Consider the following 22596-nt stretch of genomic DNA (forward strand, 5'->3'; position numbering starts at 1 on the left):
GATAAATTTTCAATAGTTTTCGAGGGGTGAAATCGATGTTACACTCAACTACATACAACATTTTGCTTTACACTCAATTTCACACATTTATTAGATATATATGTTAATGAAAGCAAAATATTGAGGTTTGAGAACGTTAAAGAGAAAGCTTTTAATTGTGACGTCACAGTAGAAAAACATAACGTCAAATGTAAACATTTCGCAACGTATTTCAAAACAAAAACGTAAACATCAAGTGAAATGCAAAATTGCATTAGAATGGAAATATTTTTCTTCTCAATTGTTATTTGTGACCGTTAATGTTGACACTGAAGTTTACGATTAAAGATCCCGCAATTTTCAAATGTTTTCAATAGAGCTTTCTCGCTTGTGCCGTTACAAGTTATCTTCTAAAGTGATACAACACAATTGTTTACCCTGCGCGTGAGGGAAACATCATGAATTGTCTCCCCTAACGTGACCAGCCCTCGACCAATGAAATTGACTGTATTATTTTGAAGATAATAATACCAAATATTTGATGTTTTTCAAAAAATATGACATACCTCTGTCTGATCTGTTGTCTGTTTCTTTTCCATTACCTGTAAAAGCAACTCTTGTATTCTAAATTTCATCGATATTGCGTTTCATTCATGTATTACGTAAACCTTTGCACGAAGATCTTGACCAACAACCTAAATTTGTTAACTAAATACACACTTTTTAGAAGCGGCTATTCTAACATGCAGATACGCAAGTATATATTTTCTGAGTCATTTGTAAATGAATGTTGTGCTGTCAATTGATATTGAAAAAGAGTGGATGTATAGTGTGACCAAAAAAAAAAAAAAAAAAAACAAGGAAAAAAAGGAAACGAAAATGAGAAACAAAAACCGGCGATATTAGGCCGAAATTATAATTAGTTATATGACTTAAAACGGAAATGACAATATCGCAAAATATAAATTGTACTTAAGTAATACCTAAAGTAGCTAAATTATGCCGTTCAAAGCAATAAAATAATGGAACAGAGTTAAAGAGATAAGAAAGGTTATCTCATTAGAGTTCCTGTCACATTATATATATCTGAAACGCTTTAAGAAATATAGAAGCAATATGCATTCTGTCATAACAATTATGAAGTAGATGAAAAGAAAGTTAAGAGTTCGTAAAAAAAAAAAATGTACCACACGCAATCCGAGAGTTTTTTTTCCCCCGTCAGTGTTCTCAAATCGATTTGTTCTCAACGTCTTGCAGAGGTCTTGGAAATCGCCTCCAAACTTTGCAGGGAATGCGTCTCCAGGATCCATAGATAGCCACCATCCTGCAAAGAAGAAAATGTTATAGATACATGCCTCTTCTGAGAGTTTAACCTGAAAGCTCTGGCATGGCAGTTCAATGTTCTGCCGATCGGGCTGAAGGGTCAACTCGCTAGGCAGAGGTAGTAGGAAAATCACGAACACATTGTCCTTCTCCAGAGGGAGAGAGGTGTTCCGACTATCAGAGTGTCAACGTATGCATTGCGAAGTTAAGGGGAAAAGTACTCCATCCCTTCACATCGTACTCAAATCCAACGCCGGCTTCAAATTTAATAGACACCACGTTGCCTATGCAGAGGATTGAACCGAACCTCTCGCACGGCAGTCAAGTGCTCTAATGGATCGAGCTAGATTGTTAAACCAACTAGCTAGTGTTTATAGAAATACAAAGTATCTAACATTACTACTCCTATATATTCATTATATGATTTTAGAATTGAACTACAAAATAAAATCTTTATTCAAAACATCGACTTACAATAATGTTAAATTACATATTATGAATGTGGTCGTATAGAATTGCGCAAACTAATGAGAGAAATTGTACATCGGATGGGTGTTGATTGTCACCAATATATTTCAATTACTCCACTCTGATTTATTTATTCATCTTTTAGTCAGTTTAAAAACCGAGGTATCATTGGTAATGATATCAATACGTGCATTATCACATATATTCGCATTATCAACGTGCACTTGATTGATCTAGAGTAGTGAAGCATTTGGAATTGTGAACGAAAATAATTTTGGTCTTTACTTGTTACTCAGTATCTAAAATAAAAACATTGATTAATATTTAACAGAGAAATCATTGAAACTGACTAAAAGAAGATTACCAAACAATATATTGTTCATTTTTGTTTACAGCTAGCGTGCAATAACGCTAACCCATAACCGCAACGTTTCGATGTTGATCCTGCTATTTTTGAAAAATTGGGTGTTCAGTAATGTTCCAGATAATACATGATAAAATTCATTAGAATTTGTAAACATATTGAAAATAAGAAAGCATGAAAGATGCAATGATTTAACTTATTACCGGTACTCTCTATTAACGAAGCAGAATCAACACACATTTCTGAAAGAATAAAGATGAACCGAATCTTCCATGATATCAATGAGTATTTTACGTATCACCTTATTTTGTTCAACTCTTGACGTTTGATTTGATAGCGCTGTTCTAGAGTTTGTATGTTATTTCATCCCATTCAATATCTTTGATAATTTAATAATTCAATAATCACCTTTAATACAATAACTAGAGATTGTTTTATGAAAAGCAAATGTCTCCCCAGCTCCCCGATTTAGATGTGCTTCAAATGAAACCTCCTCCTCTTAATCTACTGCATGGTATGGAGGAGAAAGCATGAACAGCAACATATACATAATGAACTTTAATAAGCCACATAGAAATGTTCACAAGCTATTTTACATCCTCCACCCCGCTTAGATCAACTATACGTTTTAGGAAAATAATTGAATCTTCTTCTTCCGACAACATGCACATCTACAAATAGCAATGATGCATTATACAAAGTTCCAAATCTATCATAATTATATGACATATAGTAAATGTGTTCACAAGCTATTTTACAGTATCCACCCCTCTTAAATCCACTATAAGTTTTAGGAAAATATATGGACCCTCCTGTCCCGACAATATGCACATCTACAAATGGCATTGAAGCATCGCACAAAGTTTTAAGTCTATCCGATAAGCCACACAGGAGGAGAAGTGTTCACACGATTTTATAACAGACAGACGTACAACGGACAGACGGACGAACGGACGGACAGAAAGTACAAAATCATGTCTCCCCCTGAAAGACAGGAGACAAAACTTTCACGGACACATGTATAGAAATGTCAATAATTATTTAGTTCATACTTCGATGTCGAAGATGACCATAATTTCATCTCTACTAATTCCTGCGTTCAGTGTTGTGAGTTGGAAGATGGCTGTCAAGTTCACTTCCCGTATTGAACGTGTTTCCACATTCCGGACAAGACGCTCCGGATGGAGCTGCTGTCGATGCCTTTCTTTCCTTACGCATATCCTCTTCTGTTTTATGAGGCAGATAAGATTCTTCTCGTGTATCGTTGCTCCCATCTTCAAATTAAAGCACCAGGCACTTCGGTCAAGAACAGGATCTTCACATTTATCAGGTTCGATGTAGAACAACTTTGTGGATACTTTCAGAGAGTCTTTGTACCGTTTCTCTGACCAACTCTGGAGCGTGAGTCATTTTCTACCTACCCGTAACAAAACTGTTTCGGGATGCAGGTGTCATTTATTCATCAAAGATGACCAGCCCAGGGGAGTTGGCCTGACCACAGCAGGGTGTTGATGCTGTACATCCTAGCATGGCTTAGAACCTCAGTATCTGGGATATTGTCCTGTCATCTGATGCCCACAATTTTCCGTAGGCACACTGTGTGGAAGTGGTTTAGGTTTATGGTATGTGTCTGGTATACCGTCCAGGTCTCACTTTCATAGAGTATGGTTGTCAGTAAAACTGCCCTGTACAAGCTGAACTTTGTCGCTGCGTAAATGTCTTGGCGGCCCCATACATTTTTGTGCAGACAGTCAAAGGCTGAGCTTGTTTTAATTATACGGAAGTTGAATTCGTCATCAATGTGGACGTTTCTGGATAAGGTGCTTCCAAGATATGTTAACTTTTCCACAGGGTTGAGTCACTCAGACTTGATGTAGATGTTCGGCTCAATGTCCAACCTAAGTTGTCACAAGCATCCGAAAACCTGTTCAGGCTTTATTACACGCCAAGTTTTGTTAAGGCAATAAGGGCACAATCATCTGCAAAGAGGTCTCTCAGTTTGTTTTCCAAAATGAACTTTAGTCTGGGCTTCCAGGCGCTGCAGGTTGAAGACTCCCCAACCATGCGATGGTTGCTGTCAATGTCTGGGTCACTCTCAAAGAAGGCATATGTCAGCATAGCAGTGAACATTATGCTGTGTAGCGTTGGGGTTAAATGCAACCTTGCTTGACACCATCATCGGGAACGTTGGCCTGCATGCCATTATGGAATTGTCGTAAAATCGTGATGAACTTTGGTGGGCAGTCACATTTCTCCATGAATGAAAATAAACCAATGCTGTTGACGATATCAAATGTTTTCGCGAGGTCTATCAATGTTGTGTAGAGGCTGGTGTTCTGTTCTTGCCATTTCCCATGCAGTTGTTTGGCAGCAAAGATCATGTCCATTGTTCCATGACCTGAACGGAATCCGCACTGACTTTCAGGTTGGAGACCATTTCAAGGTGGCAAATAAGTCTGTTTAACAGTATGAGTGTAAGAAACTTTCCCGCGATGGATACGAGTGAAATTCCTCTGTGGTTGTTTTAGGACTGTATGTTTCTTTTAAGCTTGTAGAGGTGAACCATTGAAGCATTATTAAGGTCCTGTGGTAATGTTTCCTTTACCCATATTAACTGGAAAAGTTTGGTCAGTGTGTGAGTCGTGGCTTATAGACTTCGGCTGGAATGGCGTCCGCCCCATTAAATTTGCTAGTTGACATTTGCTTTATAGCCTTTTCGGTCTCTGTAGCAGTAGGGTCGTCAAGTGCTGTGTCAGTTGGGTTCTGAGTTAGGCGATTGATTGCCTTCTTGCTGACTGACGATGACATGCTTAGGTCCAACTCGAAGTGCTGCGTCCACCTATCAAGAATAACAGGCCTGTCTGTGATAAGTTGGGTTCCATCAGCAGAGATCAGTGGTGATGTTCCTGCAGGCTGAGGTCCATACATTGTTCTAACGGCTTTCGAATGGTGGGTGTCAGCGTAGCATCGGCCTTTTAATAGAGCCATTTGTCCTTCATATGCCTTAATTCAATCTGGACAGTCTGCCTTACTTGGTGTAGAGCAGCTGTATTGTCTGGAGTCTTGTTTGAAAGTTTTACCTTTATGGCCTGTTTTTCTAATCAAGCAACTTGCCTCGTTGTTTTCACCAAAACCAGTCCTGGTAAGAGTGCGTTTTAGGACCCAGTATGTTACTGCATCTCGAGTGTATAGTGTTCCTGAAATTTGCCCAGTCCTGCTCATTGTTTTCAGAGTTCAAAGGAAATGAATCAAGTTTCCCATCCAACTCACTAGCGACTTGCTGCTTGACGTTGACAGCATGTCAATATGCAGGTGGTGTCTTCAACTGTGGACGATTAGGTGGTTAAATATCAAAGTTGAGCTTGCATATGATGAGGAGGCTCCACACCTTAACTTCGTCACTCGCACATCATTCCTATATCTAGTTCTGACAATAACTGTCATCCCAGGTTTCTACATCCAACCCGACACTGGCATGTACAGAAGCGTAACTATTTATAGATAAAGCGCCACAGATTGACCAATACAAGCACTTATGACCGTAGCAGTTCTTAAATGTACCTTTTCGAAAGTGTTAATGTTAGCGCAAGATGGACGACGAATGAGAACAGATCGCAATTGTTTACCTCCGTATCCCCCATCCCTAGACGGGGGAGTATAAACCTTTAAAATCAAACAAATTTGACTGGTATCAAATCAAATCATACCGTCAAAACAGTGAATGGGGAAGTTGCATATAACACCACCGTCAACGTAGTATTCATTCTCATCATAAAATGGTATTGTTACAGGTTCGAAAAGCACTGAAATAGAATATATATTGTTCAATTATCTAAGAAGTAACGAAACAACGGACATTGTAATAAACCGTGTAAAACAACTGGCATTCTTGTACTTTGGCCATTAAAGATGATGTAATTCCAACTTTACAAATCTATCAAAATAATCTATGAAAAATAATAACTTACAAGGAATGGACATGGACATTATGACAGCATCCCTCACAGGGAAATCGGGTGTGGTCTTGGGGTGATAGTATTCTTCCGTTTGAGTTGAAACGTTGCTTACGATCACACATAGCTCAAATCCGAATAGATCATATACCTACAAACAACATACACAGCTCAAATCCAAATATATCATATACCTAAAAAATTGATTTGACTACTTGTTTTAGAAACATTAAATATTTTTCTACGGACATTATTAGATCACTGTGTGTTATCTTTACCTTTCATGTCAGCAGTCAGACTGAATATTATAACAATACATGCTATTTTGATCTAGATGTAATATGCGTCATCATAACGTTGAATATTCCGTTTGTTTCGTGATTCCCCTTGCGATTTTATTCCATTGAGACATTAGAAAATTTATCAGACATTAGATACACTGACTATTTATGATTGAGATGTTTACCATATTGATTACACCTTTGGGATAGGTAGAGTCCCAACCACACACATCCCAAAAGAAAGCAAAAAGTAAGATTTCATTGTATTTCATGCTGGCATATTTTCAAATGTACCTTGTTTGAATGAATAATGTTAATATTCATTATGAAATCGGGGAAATAATACTATCGATTTTTATTCAGGAGTCTACCTATTATACGCATGTTATATGTCTCCTTGAATCTGATATATGTATGCTTCAAATCTGATATATATATATATATATATATATATATATATCTTTGCGTGTGTGTGTAAAAAGGTACCAATTTTGATGCACCAGATGCGCATTTCGACAAAATATGTCTCTTCAGGTGTCACACCGGTAATTATTTTCACTATATATTACTATAGAGGAAAAAAATCATTAAAAATCAGTTTACAGAATTGATGCCGAATAACGCTGTCGGAAACGTTCTATGTTGCCTATGTCGTCTGCCGACACCAGAAAAACAACACCCTACGCGGCATTTTTGAAAAAAAAAATACCCGCAAACAAGACTACCCTCAAACCCACGTGTTTTTCGCATGTGTGTAAACAGCCGGAGTGCACCTCAGGAAGTAGCCTCAGCTACCTACAGCAAATAGTTCCTTTGTATACACTTGGTTATTTCTACAAATTACACAAAATTTCCTAATCAGGGGTACACAAATTCAGAGAAAAGAAGAAGAGGAAATGAGAAAAATCGCGCAAAGAAAAAAACATTTCTTTAAATATATGGAACTACAATTGACGAAGTTCAATTACCGGTATGATACCTTCAGTGATGCTCAAGCCGAAATTGTGGACATTCGAAATAACAATAAACTTGTAAGAGCTAAAAGAAAACTAGAGTGCCAAAAACTGGAGCCAAATTGGTCCAAGGATAAGAGCTATGCGTGAAGGAGATAATCCTTAATTCTGAAATGAATTTCTAAATTTCATCCCAGCAATTAAACATACATCCGTATTTTCAAGCTAATAACAAAGTACTTAGCTACTGGGCTCTGTAGAGACCCTCGTGGACTAACAATTCACCAGGAGAGGCCTCGACGCAGGAGTTATAATGTAATATATATATAATTCAATAAAAAGCAGGAAAATATGCAGTTCCAAAATATATTCAAATATATTCAAATCCACAGCCACACTCCACAGCCAAAGACAACCATCTAACTTGAAAAAATTACTTTTAAACGCGGAAAATATTTTACTGTAAATGATAACATGACATGCAAGTCGAAAAACTTACTATACTGCATAATTTGCAACGGGTGTGGCGAGGAATATTATATATTGGACAAACCGGAACACAACTAACAGCCAGGATGCGTGTCCATCGCCAACAAATTAACGATCCCAGTACAAGAAATACCCCATGCAGCAAACACTTCGACACCTGTGCTAGAGGCAACTACAGCGTATTTCCATTTTATAAACTTAAAACAGAATCAACGTCCATGAGACTTGCTGAAGAAAATTATTTGATTAAACTGTGTTCTCCTAAACTAAACAAACTTTAATCAATACATATATGAAACACTCTGATTGTTAAACCTCTCAATTCATCAACTTTAATCATTTTCATGCTTATTTTGTCCAAGTTACATTTCCCGAACTTTTGTATTATGACATCATGTATCTATTCCCTCCTTGCAAAGACTATCATGACGTCGTGACGTCACAATAGACGTCTCGAAGATAAACACCTTTATGTTAAATCCAGAAAGCGCTAGTGATTTAAATATATTTTGGAACTGCAAATTGTCCTGCTTTTTTATTGAATTATTTTGACTGTGTGATATCAACTCTTTCTATTTGGATTATATATATATATATATATATATATATATATATATATATATATATATATATATATATTATACCTCAGTATGATAATTCTATGCAACGCGTAATCTGATTGGTTTAGACAGTCACGTGCCAGGGATGACAAAACTTCATATCTCACTCTCAAACATCATATTTCCCCATCATATTTCGCCCCCTGGGAAGCCTCGTTTATTTTCGATAAATTAACGTTAAAGTAGACGAAGTGTATTATGACGTCACAATAAGTCCGAGTCATTCTACTTTCATAGTTCGAAAGGCACAAAATATGCAGGTCTCTGTATATAGTTTTAAAATCGTCTGAATTTGGTTGATATAAAAACAAGCAAGTAAATCAGCATTCATGGACAATGCCTGGAAATACTAAAACTGGTTATCATATCACTAATTTTGTTGTTTGTACCTTCTAATACGTTGACAGCGCGGTGTTACTGTTTAGGCGATCTCAGCTACATACAATGTATATAGATGAGCGGACTCCAATTTCAAATGCATTTTTGTAGTCTTGCTTTGTTTTGGTATAATAAACAATTTATTGAATGAATGTTCGGGAGATATGAAAATATATGATTTTTCTTGGGTGAACAAAAATTCATATCTCCCTCACTATCATGCAAGAAATGTTTTATATATATATATATATATATATATATAAAATTTACGCTGTCTTTATGAGGTCATAATAACAATGTATAGTTATGCCATTGTTGTTTTTCTTTGAACAAGGTACGATTGTGTACATAAAAAGCCCCCCCCCCCCCAAAAAAAAATCCCAGTTTTAAATGTGTCTTGAAATAAGTTTGATCTGTGTTTTCAGAAAGTTGAATATATATAAAGTATACTGTATCAACTAAATCAAAGTTAGTGCTTATCAGATGTTGATTCTATTAATACATGCACCAGGAGGTACAATATTTATATACCTTTTCCACTACTTTCATGTACTGTATTTTGATGCAACACTTCTATGTTTATATGATTCTGAACGATCGAAAAATTATGATACAAAACTATCAATAAAACATTTTTTTCATTGATTTGATGTTCAATACTATATTTTCCATTACCTCTTTGAACGTGATATTTGGTTTGTCTTTGATCGTTTTCTTGTCGGAATTTGACTCTTTTTCTGACTTCTCTTTTTCTTGGACCTGTTTCGTGAATTCGTATCCAATCCAGTCATGAAATGATGTGGTGGAGTACAGTCCATAGTTGTGGACAGCTGAGATAATGGCTCTTAAGTACTTCTGTCCAGGTATTACAGAAAGCATCTTATCGTACCATTTGTCTCCTGTGGAACACACCAAAAGCCTGGATGAAACTTCAATAGACATCCCCCGCCAGAAGTAGTTATTCTTTTGGTGCAATTAATGATGAAATGAAATATTACTTTATTTCCTTAACTGAAAGAGTTGAACAAAATTTAAGATGATTTGTTCAAAAACTAAGAAAATAATTATCATTTAGCCAGGAAACGTAATAGAGAATCATTTCATGGTATATTCAGCTTGTTATCCCTCTTTAGGCCATCTTAAATGTCTTACTACTATTCTTGGTCAAAATAAAAAAAAAGAACAACTTTAAAACGCATGAAATAATAGCAATATTTAAAGGAATCCTACTTATAAGTTATATATTCTAGTCTATTGAAAATGAATAATTTTCTATTCAATGAATGTAGACTACATGATCAGAACATTGCGGTCACCTAAAAGAGATTAAAAGAAACAATGTTTTTTTTTTACACTATAGGCATCAGAGCGACTGTCTATCCAACTAAGTTATATATATTTATACCATTTTGGCGGCGAACATAGTGCAAATTAGTTAGATTACTATGAGCATTACTGAAGAGACATTATTTGTCGAAATGCGCATCTGGTGCATCAAAATTGGTACCGTATAAGTTTTATATTCTAGACAGATGTGCTAAAACATACTGCAAATTAATGATCGATAGTTAAATTACTATGATGAAATGCAAATTAATGATCGATAGTTAAATTACTATGATGAAATGCAAATTAATGATCGATAGTTAAATTACTATGATGAAATGCAAATTTAATGATCGATAGTTAAATTACTATGATGAAGTGCAAAAGATGTATTATTGATTGTTTGTTTTACGTTCATTAAAGAATTATTTATTTACATCTTGACGTCATTAAATCTAGCTGTAAACTGAATGGTATAACATCAGTACGTTTCCTGAGGGATTAGCTAAACCCGTTTTGGACCCAAACTCTGAAAGGGATCTAACTCTGATCCAGATAAAAAAAACTAACCCTTCGCTTCAAATGCCTAAAAATATTAAACTAGGTGCGCTATGCTTTATTTGCTTAGATTAATGTTTTAACTACTTGCATACCAAATTTCAAGTCGCAGGTTCTTTAAATAACAAAGATATACGTCATCGTCCTCTCGATTTCACTTGTTTATTTTTACTAGGATATTTACCGGTCCAGGTCACGGAGTCATTTCTCGCCTGTGACAGCAGCGAAATTCAGACTAGTGTGGAAGATTTCCGATCTGTCAATTACAATTGCACTTCAATTATACGCTACTTACTTGTTAGTTAGTTGTTAACATCTATCATGTTCAATAAAATATGTAAGTACCAAGCAGATGTGTAAGACTCTGTGGTGTCTTTTTTTTCGAGTTCGCTGAGGTATATTGAATCGAGATATGGATGAAAATGATTACTGCTACATGTAAACGGCGTCGATATATCTAACTGTCGAGTTCAAATATGAATAAAACTGAAATGGACTTCGTCTTTTGAAAGGGAATGAGGTCTATAATTTGGATTACGAGATGTGGAATTAAAGCCAAGTTAAAATGAGTCCTGCCAACTATCCATTTGCTAGGTTTGTCAGTTGGAGGTAATACGTATATGTATTACTCTGTAACCTATATAAATCGTCTAACAATTCTGGCTTACTAAACAAGAAGAATAGATGGTGCGCGATTTTGTTTTGATGTGTGTAATACATTTTGATATTCTTCTTATACATTTGGTACATTCTTACAATTTTAATTCATAAAAAAGATTACGATACCCTCGAAAGCAACCATGTAACTTTCTATGAAGGCCTTTATGGAGACTTGAAACTTCTACACAAATTAACATCTCGATCCACATATCAAACAAACATTTAGAAGATATGAACAGAATATTGTGTATAAAATCCACGCATGGGGAATTGTTGTGTGTATCTAGATGATGAACTAGAATAAAATTTTAAATTGATACCCATCAGCATTTCATAGAAATCTTGCTTTAGTAATTCTTCCATTCGTTCTGTTGAACATCCCAGCGCTAAAAATGCTGCACAAATGGCACCAGCACTCGCACCACCGAATCGTGTGACCTTTTCCTTGATTTTCCTTTCTGTCAGTTCCTTATTGATTTCAATATTAAGTAAAACAACACTGTAAGTAGAGTCTGCTGATCGTAAACAGTTAACTAACGGTAAGAAACATTACAAGAAACGATTGCGCAGATCATTCCATGTACCTTGATAGCACCACAGTAAGCTATTCCCTTTGCTCCTCCTCCTTGGAAAACGAGCGCATTGATATCTCCTGGACTTAGTCTTTCTGTAATGATGAAAATATAATGAAAATAATAACAAGCTATAACTGTGGTAAGATGCCAACACAAATGTCCCTGAACACCTCCCCATGTCTGAAATAATGTTTGATGCCGATACTAACAAAAATCCCAGAAACTAAAGGAGTAGGTACAGTTTCTACAGTCATCTGGCCCAAAATATTGATGATTTCACTTGGAGCTCAAATCCTGGCATTCAATTAAGGAATAGTTTAGCAAACCCAAAAGTCACTCAGTTTGATCAACAAAATGATTAGTGTCCTATGACGAGAGCTTGAAGTTGGCATAAAATTGCAAAAATGCCATTTTCAATGAAAATATCCACAAATTCAGGTGGTTTTCCTTTTAGAAAACATACAGCGCATGCGTCGAGCAAATTCATATTGAAGCATGTTTTTCATCTCAAAATGATACACAATATATATCATTTTCATTTTGCTCGACAAATGCGCACATCTTTTCCTGAGCAATAATTTGTATGACATTTGACAGTTTTCAGGCTTATTTTGAGAAAAAGGCGGGGAATGTCTTATTCATGATGTCATAATGCTATCCATTTAGGACTATCATTCTGATTTTGTTGACATAGTATACCTAGCATTTATTTTACTTTCTTAAAACACTGATTTTAAGGTTAATTCCAGACACATTTTATAGAGAGAATTTTTTTGGGCCTTTTTATGTATACAACCGTACCTTGTTCTTTGTTTGAAATCCGACTAACTTGAATTTTGGCAGCCATTTGTTTAAATATCGGCCATTTTGAAACAATTGAAAATTTAATAGAAGGAAATAATGGTGCTAGAAATTAACTGTGTACCTGACATCAGAATCCAAATGACGTAGATAATTTAACACTTTGAAATATTTTGGTATATGGCGGCCATACCAAAAGTGGCGGCTCAAAAAAATTTAGAATTTGGTTTAACCCTTTCTCAACCGTACCGGTCAATTTGACCGGTGGCGCGTAAAAACAGGACTACACAAAAAAGGACTGCCTCTAAATCTTTGAAACTACGGCAATAATATCATATTTTTTGATTTTTTTTTTCTGTTTTTTTATCTATGTAAAAATCAATTAAGTAAGTAGAGGCATTAGATTAAGAAAAGCATTTAAAGTGAAGGATGGCTTCGTCTAAATATGACGCAATGCTTTGTCGCAAGGTGATTTTCCCCCTCGATATGATTTTTTTTATTTGTCTTAAGAATTCAAGATTTTTTTTTATAGTTTTGAAAATCATATATTCCCTGCTTTCAGAAGCTACAAAAATTACTTTTAATGCCTGGAGAAGTTATAAGAAAATCGCAATGTTTTGCACATGTACGTTTTCTTACGATTTTATTTCTCAATGTTCAAACAGATCGGCGTTTTACCTATATTCATATATGGAAATAGGGACAAGTAAATTTAGCCTGTAAAAGTAGAGGAAATTTCCCTTTTGGTGGGCTCTTATTCGTGTTATAATTCTCGTTAGTTTTTGTATTACGATAAAATGAAATTGGGACATGCTGCGCGGTTTTCTTTAGAATTAGCGACAAAACGTCGTCGCTAAAAGCAATCGACGTGCATCGCACAATAAAGTGGTGAAAAGTTGAAAACTATTTGTATTGTCCTCTATTAGTAAATTCAGTACCTTTTGATAAACAATATACATACATGTATATGTATGGATAATCAGTCAGGTATTCTCTGCTTTAAAAACAAACATAAACCAATATTGGTATATAACAGTTACACAACCTACATGTAACTTCATAAAACACCTATTGAGAATGTTACATCGGCAAAGTAAATTCAAAAAAAGATAAATAAAATACTTCAATTTCAGATATAAACGTTATATTTGTTTGGAATAGTAATATTTTGTTTTCCTACCAAACAAAGAAAACCAAAAAGAAGTTCGCATATAGCCTAGCAGAGAATCATAATCAAAAGATTTATATTGTGCGCTATCAACGTTAGTTCTCGAAAGCGCTTTGCAAATGTGAGAGAAAAATAATACAAAATCGATGTGAACATACATGTGAATAAAATACTCCTAGTGTCAGAATTAAAATGCATAATTATAATTATTGATATATAGCGCCTAATACAATTACCCTGATAACTTATATAAAACAATTTCGTACGTGTCAGAGGTAGTTGGAGAAGATGCAGAGATTCGGATCTTAGTGATCGTGTGGGATTGTAACTTGTAAGGATATCCTTTATGTAAACTGGAGATTGTTGATAGATTTAAAAGTATGAAGAAGGATCCGGATCTTATATTGAATTCTGTCTTCAACTGGGAGCCAGGGAAGATCTATTAGAATAGGAATAATATGGTCCGAGTTTCTTAGCGTGTTATCAATCTTGCAACTATGTTTTGTGCCTCTGAAAATTGCGGGTATGTTGAGAATGAACACCATAAAGCAATACATTTCCGTAATCTAATCTAGATATGACAAAGGAGTTTGCTAGAGTTTTACATGCTTCATCATTAATAAATAAATGGACAGATACAGCCAATTCTATGAATGTTCAAGACAGCGTTTGTTCATGGTAAAGGATTTGTCAAGGATTACACCTACCTTTTTATTTTACGAAAGATGAATCACTTACAACACAGATCAAATTCAATATCAAAACTGATCATATCTTTAAGTCTGTGTTTTGGTGCGAAGACTACAAGTTCAGTTTTATCTTCATTAAGTTTGAGGAGGTTAATACTAATTCACATACGTATGTCCGATAAATATCTAGAGAGTATGTTCTATTTCGAGAGCATGCATGTATTACATAGTTTATGTATGCGTATTATCATACATTCCGGCTTTTTATACCGAGCGAAGCTTGGATGGGCCGAAGCAAGGCTCTAAAGGTAACACGTATGTAAAATGAAAAATGAGAAAATCAGCAAATGAATAGATATAATCTGTACATACGTTAACTGAAAATTTTCTGATCCATATGGGCGCCGCCATATTGCTTTGTTCATTAATTGCTTATGAAGTTATTCGTGTTTTATTTTGAATGCCAAAAATACAAGACTGACGTGCACTTTGTAATTCAAACACCCACTTTGTTAAAAATGAATGGTATGGTTATTACTGTTACAGTTTTTAGCCAATCATCAAATAGATAAACAGTAATACGACTAAATTATGAACGAGTTCATGTTCTTTTTAAAAATAAGAATATATGATATACTTACCGTTACATTTTTACCATTTTGAATTTATTGGTTAATTTTGTTTAGTTTTAACGGTCTTTTCAATTGCAAACGGGATGTATTGTTATTGTTTATAATTGTTTGCCTTGAAAAAAAGAGAACAACGTCGAGGCTAAATGTGACGTCACAATGCACGGTTTACGTCGCCTTGCTTTTTTCCCCGCGTTAAATGAACAGGCGATCCTGTAAAACTGTTATCCCCATTTATCCTCTTTTAATATTGACATGTTACTGGGTGTTTAGCGCAAGGAAAATTTTATAAAAATATATATATATATATTAAAATGAATCATAATGTACCGTACTTAACGGAATTATAAGTATCACTTGGGACACACCAATGACCATGTTATGCTTCGCTCGGTCCAAAGGTCACACCGTATACATATTAAATATGGTCGGGACCCACCACGTTCTGTGGTAGATATGGAATCACTAACTTTCGATTTAGCAGAATATTTAAAGCGGTTTTTTCATGTTCTTTATTGAATTGAGTTTGTAGTAATGTAAAGTGGAAACACGCATACAAAAATACGTTTTAAACCTTTCATACAGATTTATACTCGGTGATAAACGTACAGGAGGAAGCTTCACTTTCAGTGACTATAATAAGAGTTTAAACATAGTACAGTTATAGATATTAGAGAAAGAAAGAGAAAACTTTACTCAGTAAATTGATCAATATTACCACAAATCACACATACATGTATTCTAGTGATACTTAATTGTTTTCTTTATACCTCTGTATGTAGAAAGAATATTTCAAGGTCTTGTACCTTGGAGACGTCTCTTACTTTTATTTTTCACCCCAGCATGCTTAGGCGTATATGTCGGTTTTCGTTGATATTCTGCAAGAAATACCATGCTAAAGGTTTATACACCATATGATGTTTAAATCGTGATTACTTCTAAAAGCTATAAACACTTTTGAATATTCGAAATGACTGAAAAAGCACAATTTAAGGAAAATATCGGAGAAATCTAAAAATTCTAATTCCGATGAACCCACATCTAGGAATCCATATTCGTTACGAAGGAAAGAAATGAGCCAGCAAACAGGCATTGTGAGATGTGATCGATCTGTACATGTGTAAACTATATTGTATGCTATCTTCATTGTTTTACAACCAAGCTTCTGTCGAATGCGGTACCCAAGTAGGTGGGATGTCCGCTTTCAAGAAATTTTATATCCCTCAGCGCATGCGTGCTTTGTGTTGTGAGCATGTTTTGTGGGTCTTCCGCCTTCCTATACATTCAATAAATAATTGTCATAGACCGATGCAGGTGTTTTCTGACGGGGAACAGTGACCCTGCGATATAACTATGTACGTTTGAACCAATCTTTTGAACCATATTTAGAAAAGAAAACTTAAGGTACAGTAACTGCGATAACTTCAATACGTAAACTTACTTTCAAGGAAACAATGCAGATCTGATTTTTAAAAATGCCATTCTTTAAAGTGAATCTTTTTATTCAAAATAGCCTATATTGTTTATTAACATCAACCTAAAGAGTATAATATCTAATTAGGGGAATGCAATCCGCAAATATGATGAACATTCATTGTTGCAATGGTTCGATGACAATATAAACTGTTACATAAGTTCCCTATGAATCAATTTTTGGTACAGAGGACTCTGCAGTATCAGAAAACAGGAAATACACATTTTTGTAAACATTGGAAAAATGATGAAATATTAAGTATTCAATTAATGTAGCATTTCGGGTTATATTTCTGTATTGATTCATATCCTCAGCAGAATTTAAAGAACATTGGTTTAGAGTGCAAATAGATGAGAAGGGTTTTACATAGCAGTATTAGATAATCATTTCCTGTAGAAAATTGTACTACTCAAACGGCGATACTTTTTATTCCATTTCATTTTAGTTTTCTGCTTTTGTTTCCTCTCCATCGGGATTTTTAACAGGCTGAATAAAACAAAAGCCGCAGAAAATTCAGACATTATTTACATTGCACATTGTAACAGGTGCACAGTCCGATCATCATTGGCGCAGTCATCTTTTGAGTATGTAAAATTACACAAGGGATTGCTGGCAGAAATCTGTCAGCGTGTATTTGATTGCCTTAACGAATGGTCATGCGGACGAAACCCACGATTGGGTTATTTCAGATCCTTGAGCAGTAATCTACAACTGTACGTGAGCAGATCAAAGGGTCTTATTTTAATCAGATTGATGTTATTCACTGATAAGGAACTATCGTTGTCTACAAATCTAAGCAATTCTTACTTCCGAGATGCAAGGTATATTTCAAGATTTAGTACCTTTCTCATTTCCATCTTCATTCGATGTTGCTGAAACATCTGATGTATTGACTTTCATTGAAACACGACGTGCTGTTAGAAATACGAAACGAAACGCTTAGATAACATCATAATTCGCGTAACGTTATGTTTGCTGCGAATTGAGCCCGTGCCTGCCGCCGGATGGGACCACTAACCTACCTATAAACTAGTATATGTAGGTTATGTATTTATAATTAATAACAGCTCTGTTTCAAAGTCAAGGCCATTGGACAATGTCAGATCATAACCTTGATGAATATATAAAATTGAAATTAATGATGAAAAATACAATTAACTGGATTTTGTTGCCATTGTTGTTGTTTTGTTGTTTTGTGTCAAACTCAATATTTTTTTCAGTTATCTGGTTTGCGCCCAGTTTTTATTGGTGGAAGAGAGAACCCAGATACAATGTACCTGGAAGAGACCACCGACCTTCCGAAAATAAACTGGGAAACTTTCTCACTTACCGGTGCGAGGAGGATTCCATCCCGCGCGGAACAGAGGTGGTATTGAAAGCGATGCTCCAACCACTGGGTCACGGATGCCCCTTGCCACTGCAATCAAAATTTTAATCAAAGGATTTATATAGCGCCACATCAACATTAGTTCTCAAAAGCGTTTTACAAATGTGAGAGAAAAGGTAATATAAAATCGATGTACACATACATGTGAATAAAACATTCATAGTGTCAGAATTAAAATGCATAATTATTATTGATATATAGCGCCTAATGTAATGATAAAATTACCCTAATAATTTATTAAACAATTTAAAATAACCCTTAGGAATAATTAAATACATACAAAGGGCATAATTATAAAAACATTTTTGTTGTTGTAAAAAACAAATTAACAGCACTGTATGAGTTGTAATATAAGAGCACTAAGTAAGTACAAACAATCACAAATGCAAAGCTAATCTAAAAAGATGCGTTCTGAGGTCCGCTTTAAAACTAGACAGTGAAGTACATTGTCTGAATTTAAAAGGCAGAGAGTTCCAGAAACTCGATGCGGACTTATCCATCGATCCTCCATGTTTTCATACATGTCCGAGATATCTGGAGAAGATGCAGAGATTCGGATCTTAATGATCGTGTGGGATTGTAAACTGTAAGGATATCCTTTATGTAAACTGGAGATAGGTTTTTGAGAGATTTGAAAGTAGAAAGTAGGATCTTATATTGAATTCTGTATTCAACTGGGAGCCGGTGAAGATTTATTAAAACGGGAGTAATATGGTCGTTTTTTTTTAGCGTGTTATTAATCTTGCAGCTGTTTGGTGCCGCCCTCTGAAGTTTGCTGGTGTGTTGAATATGAACACCATAAAGCAATGCATTTCCGAAATCTAATCTGGATGTAACTAACGAGTTTACCAGAGTTTTACATGCTTTACATGTTTTACATTACAACCTTTCACATGCTTCAACTTTAAGAAATTGCCGGATACAGCCAATTCTGCGAATGTTCAAGACAGTGTTTTTCCATGGTAAGGCATTTGTCAAAAAACATGCCTATTTTTTTTTTTTTTTTTTTTACGAAAGATGAATAACTTACAATACAGCCATTAAATTCATATCAAAATTGCTCATGTCTTTAAGTCTGTGTTTTGGTGCGAAGACTACAAGTTCAGTTTTATCTTCATTGAGTTTGAGGATGTTGATACTCATCCACTTACATATGTCCGATAAACATTTTGAGAGTTTGTTCTATTTCCAGAGAATGCATGCATTACATTGTCAATGCATGTGTAATATCATACATTCTGGCTTTTTATAGATATGGTGGGGATCCACCAAGTTCTGTGATAGAGGTGGAATTAAAAACTATCGATTGAGCAGAATTTTTAAAGTGGCTTTTTCATGTGCCTTATTCAATTGGGTTTGTAGTAATGTATAGTGTAAACACGCATACAAGGAATAAGCATACAAATTTATACTCGGTATGAAACGTACAGGAAGAAGCTTGACTTTCAGTGACTATAAGAAGAGTTTAAACATAGTTAAGTTAGTGATATTTGAGAAATAAAGAGAAAAAATCTACTCAGTATATTAATCAACATTGCCACAAAACACACATACATGTATTCTAGTGATATTTCATTGTTGTTTTTTTTTATACCTCTGTATGTCAAAAGAATATTTCAAGGTCTTGTACCTTGGAGACGTCTCTTACTTTTACTTTTAACCCCAGCATGCTTAGGTGTATGCGTCGCTATTTCTGGATATTCTGCAAGAAATACCATGCTAAAGGTTTATACACCATATTATGATTGAATCGTGATTACCTCTAAAAGCTATACACACTTTTGAATATTCAAAATGACTGACAAAGCACAATTTAAGGAAAATATTGGAGAACTCTACAATTCTATTTCCGATGAACCCACATCTAGGAATCCATATTAGTAACTAAGGATAGAAATGAACCAGTGAAGAGGCATTCTGAAATGCGATCTGTGTAAAATATTGTATGCTATCTTCATTGCTTTACAACAAAGCTTCTGTCGAATGCGGTACACAAGTAGGTAGGGTGTCCGCTTCCTAAGCATATTTTATCCCGCAGCGCATTCGTGTTGTGTCTTGTACGCATGTTTGTGTTTTCTGGGTCTTCCGCCTTCCTATTCCTTAAATAATAGATTATCATAGATCGATGCAGGTGTTTTCTGAAGGGGAACAGTGACCCTGCGATATACATATGTACACGAGAACACAATCTATATAAGAAAATTAAGGTACAGTGTAACTGCGATAAGTACAATACGTAAACTTACGTTCAAGGAAACTATGCAGATCTGATAAAAATAAATACCCAGTTTTTAAGCGAATGTTGTTTTTTTTATCTACTCAAAATAGCCTATATTGTTTTTAAACATAAACCCAAAGAGCATAATACCTAATTAGGGGTATGCAATCCGTAAATATTATGAAAATTCATTACTGTAATGGTTAATGACAATATAAACTGTTACAACATTTCCCTATGAATCAATTTTTGGTACAGAGGACTCTGCAGTATCAGAAAACAGGAAATACACATTTTTTTTAACTTTGCAAAAATGATGAAATATTAAGTATTCAACTAATGTAGCATTTGGATTATATTTCTGTATTAATTGATATTTTAAGCAGAATTTAAAATGTATATCAAGAACATTGGTTTAGAGTGCTAATAGATGAGAAGGGATTTACATAGACCAACTCTCTATTTTGTATTACTTATAGGAGTTATGAGATTGATCACTGTTCGTTATCTTCACCTTTCGTAAAAGTATTGGATAATCATTTCCTGTAGAAAACTACTCTAACAGTGATCTTTCATTGCATTTCATTTTAGTTTTCTGATTTTGTTTCCTCTCCATCAGGATTTTTAACAGGCTGAAAAAATCAAGAGTCGCAGAGAATTCAGAGATTATTTACATTGCATGTTTTAACAGGTGCGCAGCACAGAACATCAATGGCGCGGCCATCTTTTATATATGTAAAATTACACAAGGGAGCGCTGGTAGAAATCGGTCAGCGTGTATTTGATTGGCTTAACGAATGGTCATGCGGACGAGACCCACGATTAGAGTATTTCAGATCCTTCAGCAGCGATCTACAACTGTACGTGAGCAGATCAAAGGATCTTATTTAAATCAAATTGATATTATTCACTGATAAAGAAATATCGTTATCTAAAAATCTAAGCAATTCTTACCTCCGAGATGCAAGGGATATTCTAAGATTTAGTACCTTTCTCATTTGCATCTTCATCCGGTGTTGTTGAAGCAAACGTCGACCCATATATTTTTTCGTACGTGTCCGAGGTAGCTGGAGAAAATGCAGGGATTAGGATGTTAGTGATCGTGTGGGATTGTAAACTGTAAGGATATCCTTTACAGATTTAAAAGAATGAAAAAGGATCCGGATCTTATATTGAATTCTGTCTTCAACTGGGAGCCAGGGAAGATCTATTAGAATAGGAGTAATATGGTCCGAGTTTCTTAGCGTGTTATCAATCTTGCAGCTGTGTTTTGTGCCTCTGAAAATTGCGGGTGTGTTGAGAATGAACACCATGAAGCAATGGATTTCCGTAATCTAATCTTGATATGACTAACGAGTTTGCTAGAGTTTTACATGCTTCATCATTAATAAATAAATGGACAGATACAGCCAATTCTGCGAATGTTCAAGACAGAGTTTGTCCATGGTAAGGGATTTGTCGAGGAATACACCTTTTGTTTTGTTTTGTTTTTTTTGTTTTTTTGTTTTTTACGAAAGATGAATCACTTACAACACAGCCATCAAATCAAGATCAAAACTGCTCATATCTTTAAGTCTGTGTTTTAAAGACTAGACAGTGGAGTACATTTTCTGAGTTTAAAAGGGGAATAGTGACCCTGCGATATACATATGTACACGGGAACGAACATAATTTATATTTAAAAAATTAAGGTACAGTATAACTACGATAAGTTCAATGCATAAACTTACGTTCAAGGAAACTACGCAGATCTGATTTTAAAATATCCCTATTTTATTAGTGAATGTTTTTCCTCCTCAAAATAGCCTGTATTGTCGACTTTGAACGAGACCATTGAAACCCTTATATATCTAGATCTCAAACTCTGTACAACTGCACCTTCCCACTGATGACAGGGTTTCAGTTGTTCCCACTGAAGTTCTCCCGGCTTCTTCGAGATTTCATCAGTACTAGTTCTTGTTATCCACGAAGAAAACGACATGTTGTTGCTTCAAGTATAGCTCTTGGCTCCTGAAAAATGAAAGTATTGGTAGAAATTAAAATCCTTATCTTTTTTAAGGTATGATAAATTTGGACCCCATCATTTACACTAAATGTAGTTTCTGAAGATTTGAAATAAAGCTTTTACAAAATATATATTATACACCGCATTAAAATGACCAACGACACGAGCAACCAGATTGTCACATTTTCAGGATGACCTGTCCTTTCTCCAGGACAAATGAAATGGTTTACATAAGATGCCTAATAGTAACAGAAAATAACAAAACAACAAAGAATACACCTAGCACTACACGTGTTTG

General features: G+C 35.0%; 2 protein-coding genes across 2 annotated transcripts; both read right to left on the minus strand.

The window, feature by feature from the left end:
• Positions 1–68: 68 nt before the first annotated feature.
• On the minus strand, positions 69–10170 carry LOC130053000 (uncharacterized). Its single transcript, XM_056159393.1, has 4 exons — positions 9484–10170; positions 6103–6238; positions 5842–5937; positions 69–1303 (listed from the first exon to the last, which is right to left on the minus strand). The coding sequence occupies exons 1-4, from the start codon at positions 9748–9750 to the stop codon at positions 1056–1058; spliced, it is 747 nt and encodes a 248-aa protein (XP_056015368.1). The 5' UTR covers positions 9751–10170; the 3' UTR covers positions 69–1055.
• Positions 10099–18598, minus strand: LOC125674495 (uncharacterized). The gene is made up of 5 exons (XM_056161080.1): positions 18568–18598; positions 18019–18105; positions 11937–12019; positions 11673–11820; positions 10099–10124 (listed from the first exon to the last, which is right to left on the minus strand). The coding sequence occupies exons 1-5, from the start codon at positions 18596–18598 to the stop codon at positions 10099–10101; spliced, it is 375 nt and encodes a 124-aa protein (XP_056017055.1).
• Positions 18599–22596: the final 3998 nt, after the last annotated feature.

Source organism: Ostrea edulis, chromosome 3, assembly GCF_947568905.1.
Source record: "Ostrea edulis chromosome 3, xbOstEdul1.1, whole genome shotgun sequence".
NCBI lineage: Eukaryota > Metazoa > Mollusca > Bivalvia > Ostreida > Ostreidae > Ostrea > Ostrea edulis.